Source organism: Salvelinus alpinus, chromosome 1 (genome assembly GCF_045679555.1).
Source record: "Salvelinus alpinus chromosome 1, SLU_Salpinus.1, whole genome shotgun sequence".
Taxonomy (NCBI): Eukaryota; Metazoa; Chordata; class Actinopteri; order Salmoniformes; family Salmonidae; genus Salvelinus; species Salvelinus alpinus.
In genome coordinates, this window is record NC_092086.1 from 21,972,165 (window position 1) to 21,975,633 (window position 3,469).

The 3,469-nt window shown below is 44.0% G+C and overlaps 1 protein-coding gene across 1 annotated transcript in view; it reads left to right on the top strand.

Annotated features, from left to right (window-relative positions):
• The window catches only part of LOC139571311 (transmembrane protein 235), a 41,126-nt gene extending 38,531 nt beyond the window's left edge, over positions 1-2,595 (top strand). Inside the window, exon 4 of the mRNA XM_071394072.1 lies at positions 1,425-2,595. Coding sequence (XP_071250173.1) covers positions 1,425-1,657 — 233 coding nt within the window. The 3' untranslated portion in view covers positions 1,658-2,595. The remainder of the gene's footprint in view (positions 1-1,424) is intronic.
• The last annotated feature ends 874 nt before the right edge of the window (positions 2,596-3,469 follow it).

The following is a 3,469-nucleotide window of genomic DNA, read 5'->3' on the forward strand; positions in this document are numbered from 1 at the left end:
GTGAGCTTGTTAGGGGTGATCCAGGGTTCTAGTCTTGGGGTGAGCTTGTTAGGGATGATCCAGGGTTCAAGTCTTGGGGTGAGCTTGTTACGGATGATCCAGGGTTCTAGTCTTGGGGTGAGCTTGTTAGGGATGATCCAGGGTTCTAGTCTTGGGGTGAGCTTGTTAGGGATGATCCAGGGTTCTAGTCTTGGGGTGAGCTTGTTAGGGATGATCCAGGGTTCTAGTCATTGGGGTGAGCTTGTTAGGGATGATCCAGGGTTCTAGTCTTGGGGTGAGCTTGTTAGGGATGATCCAGGGTTCTAGTCTTGGGGTGAGCTTGTTAGGGATGATCCAGGGTTCTAGTCTTGGGGTGAGTTTGTTAGGGATGATCCAGGGTTCTAGTCTTGGGGTGAGCTTGTTAGGGATGATCCAGGGTTCTAGTCTTGGGGTGAGTTTGTTAGGGATGATCCAGGGTTCTAGTCTTGGGGTGAGTTTGTTAGGGATGATCCAGGGTTCTAGTCTTGGGGTGAGCTTGTTAGGGATGATCCAGGGTTCTAGTCTTGGGGTGAGCTTGTTAGGGATGATCCAGGGTTCTAGTCTTGGGGTGAGCTTGTTAGGGATGATCCAGGGTTCTAGTCTTGGGGTGAGCTTGTTAGGGATGATCCAGGGTTCTAGTATTGGGGTGAGCTTGTTAGGGATGATCCAGGGTTCTAGTCTTGGGGTGAGTTTGTTAGGGATGATCCAGGGTTCTAGTCTTGGGGTGAGTTTGTTAGGGATGATCCAGGGTTCTAGTCTTGGAGTGAGCTTGTTAGGGATGAAGTGGTTTAGCTAAGCAAGCACAGTGATATCCATCACACTTACTATGACTGCGGTATGTGGTTTTCTTACCAACCTTAGTTGAATGCACTGACCAGAAGGTCAGAATACTGATAATTACAACTCTGAGGTCAAGACCCACTAGATAACCTTGTACATTTTGTTGTGGTATTAGCTGTGTGCTAATACCTCTAGCGGATCTCAAATGTCTTCTCCCACAATCCTCTCACCTCACCTTCTCTTGAAACCCATTGGAAGAGATGGTCCGAGGGGAGGGACCTCAGATCTTCTCCAATGCTGTGTTATGCATCCAACATAATCATGATAAATTATAAATAGATATCAACGCCAGACACTCCCAAGAATCAATCTATAATTAGAACATTGAAGGAAATACTTGATCACTCACTGTATTTGAGTAACTTGGATTCAATCCAATGCACGTTCTAGAGCAGCGAACTAGACAGCTTTTGGCGGAGATCGCATTCATGGTAAATACTGCAGATGATGGCAAAAACGTAAATTAACTTTAAAAAGTGCATTGTCAGCTGTCTAGTGTGCTGCTCTATAACGTGCCTTTGATTGAATCCCGGCCAAACTTTGACTATCTGTCTGTATCCATCCAGGTCTCTTCACCCTCTCCGGGTTGAGTGTTTACGTCAGCTACTGCCAACGGGCTCGGGAACTGTTGGAACCTGAGATCTTGGCCAGCGTCCATGTGTCCTATGGCTGGTCGTTGGGTATGGCCTGTCTCTCCTTCAGCCTGGAGGTGACCGCAGGCCTGCTGCTGATGCTGGCTGCACGTATGGCCCATCTCATGGGACATGACCATGGAGTCACCATTATCGCCATGGCCTGAAGAGGGAAAGAGAAAGGACTGAAACTGGAAGGGACTTCTGGAAGGGTCCATTCAGAATCAGTAATTTTCATTCTCTGTCGCCAAACATTTTAAAATGTTTTCTGTTGCGTGCCCTAATGAACACGACCCCTGACTGTGACCACTGATCAAACTCCCCAGTGCATTGCAACTCCAAAGGCCTGACTTGGATGTTGCATGTTCTAGCTTTCTCCTCTGAGCTACTGGTCCATATTAGGACAGTCTCAGAGGCAAAAGAACTTGGCTCCACAATTCATCCCTCTCTGGACACATGGTCTCATTATTGGGGGCAGCAGCTCTATTTTGCTAATTGAAAGATATTTGCAAGGCTCCAATCATACACACGGACACACAACAATACACTCTTTCTGACAATATTACATAGCAAATCACTAGATTCGAATGCTAAAATAGAGAAATGATTTCGCATCCTCAATGGCTGGAGGGCAACAGTAGTTAATAAGGCTTCGACTACATAGCACCTCTATTTCCTCTTTGGTTTCCTCAGGGTTCACAGCCCAGAAGCTACTTTCAGCACATTCCATACATTGTCACAATCTACTCATTTATTAATGTTGTGGCTCTTTGCTAATCAATGAGTTGTTGTGAGATGAAGAAAGACACAACGTTAATCACTAGGACATTATTGCTGTAGGGAAGTTTGGTTTTGGTTTCTCAGTCCACTTGTCTCTGTAATTGTGTATCGTAATGTTAATAGGCATTGTAGAATTTCATTTGGAAAATAGGAAATGATCCAAGTTTCAAAATGCTTTAAGCCTATAATTGTCGAGTAGACAGATGCCTGCCTTGTACTTGCATCATGGCAGTCTTGTGTTTGTGTTTGTGTTATGTTCCAACTCCTTTCAAACCTTGCTATAGTAACATTAAATCATACTGACTATGAGGGCTAACAAAGGAAATTGGTCTGTTGTGTATGCTGCAGCACATTCTAAATGACCCTAACATACACAACTCCTCACCCTCACAATGTAGAACAATGATCATTAGTCTGAAATACTGTCTCACTATTTTAGTCCCACATACAGTAGCTGCCCTCACTCGGAAGTTCCCCTGGGTTTTCCACCTGCCAATAGTGCCAAACGTCAATTGTATACCAGTAGTAATAAAGGACTAAAACTAATCTGCAGAGAGAGATGAACTACTGTATGTACCAGAAACAAAAACCTTCCTAAAGAGAGAGATGAGCTACTGTATGTACCAGAAACAAAAACCTTCCTAAAGAGAGAGATCAGCTACTGTATGTACCAGAAACAAAAACCTTCCTAAAGAGAGAGATGAGCTACTGTATGTACCAGAAACAAAAACCTTCCTAAAGAGAGAGATCAGCTACTGTATGTACTAGAAACAAAAACCTTCCTAAAGAGAGAGATGAGCTACTGTATGTACCAGAAACAAAAACCTTCCTAAAGAGAGAGATGAGCTACTGTATGTACCAGAAACAAAAACCTTCCTACAGAGAGAGATCAGCTACTGTATGTACCAGAAACAAAAACTTCCTAAAGAGAGAGATGAGCTACTGTATGTACCAGAAACAAAAACCTTCCTAAAGAGAGAGATGAGCTACTGTATGTACCAGAAACAAAAACCTTCCTAAAGAGAGAGAGCAGATGCAGGTGGAGAGAGACGATCTTCAGACAAGCTCTCTGTGCTAGGTGAGTTATAAACCCTGAGAAATGAATTAACTGTCATAAAAGTTGTGTGTCCATGTGGGTGTTTTTCAGTCTGTTCCTCTGTTCTCATCAACAGATCAACCTTCTCAACAGGGACGGAGGA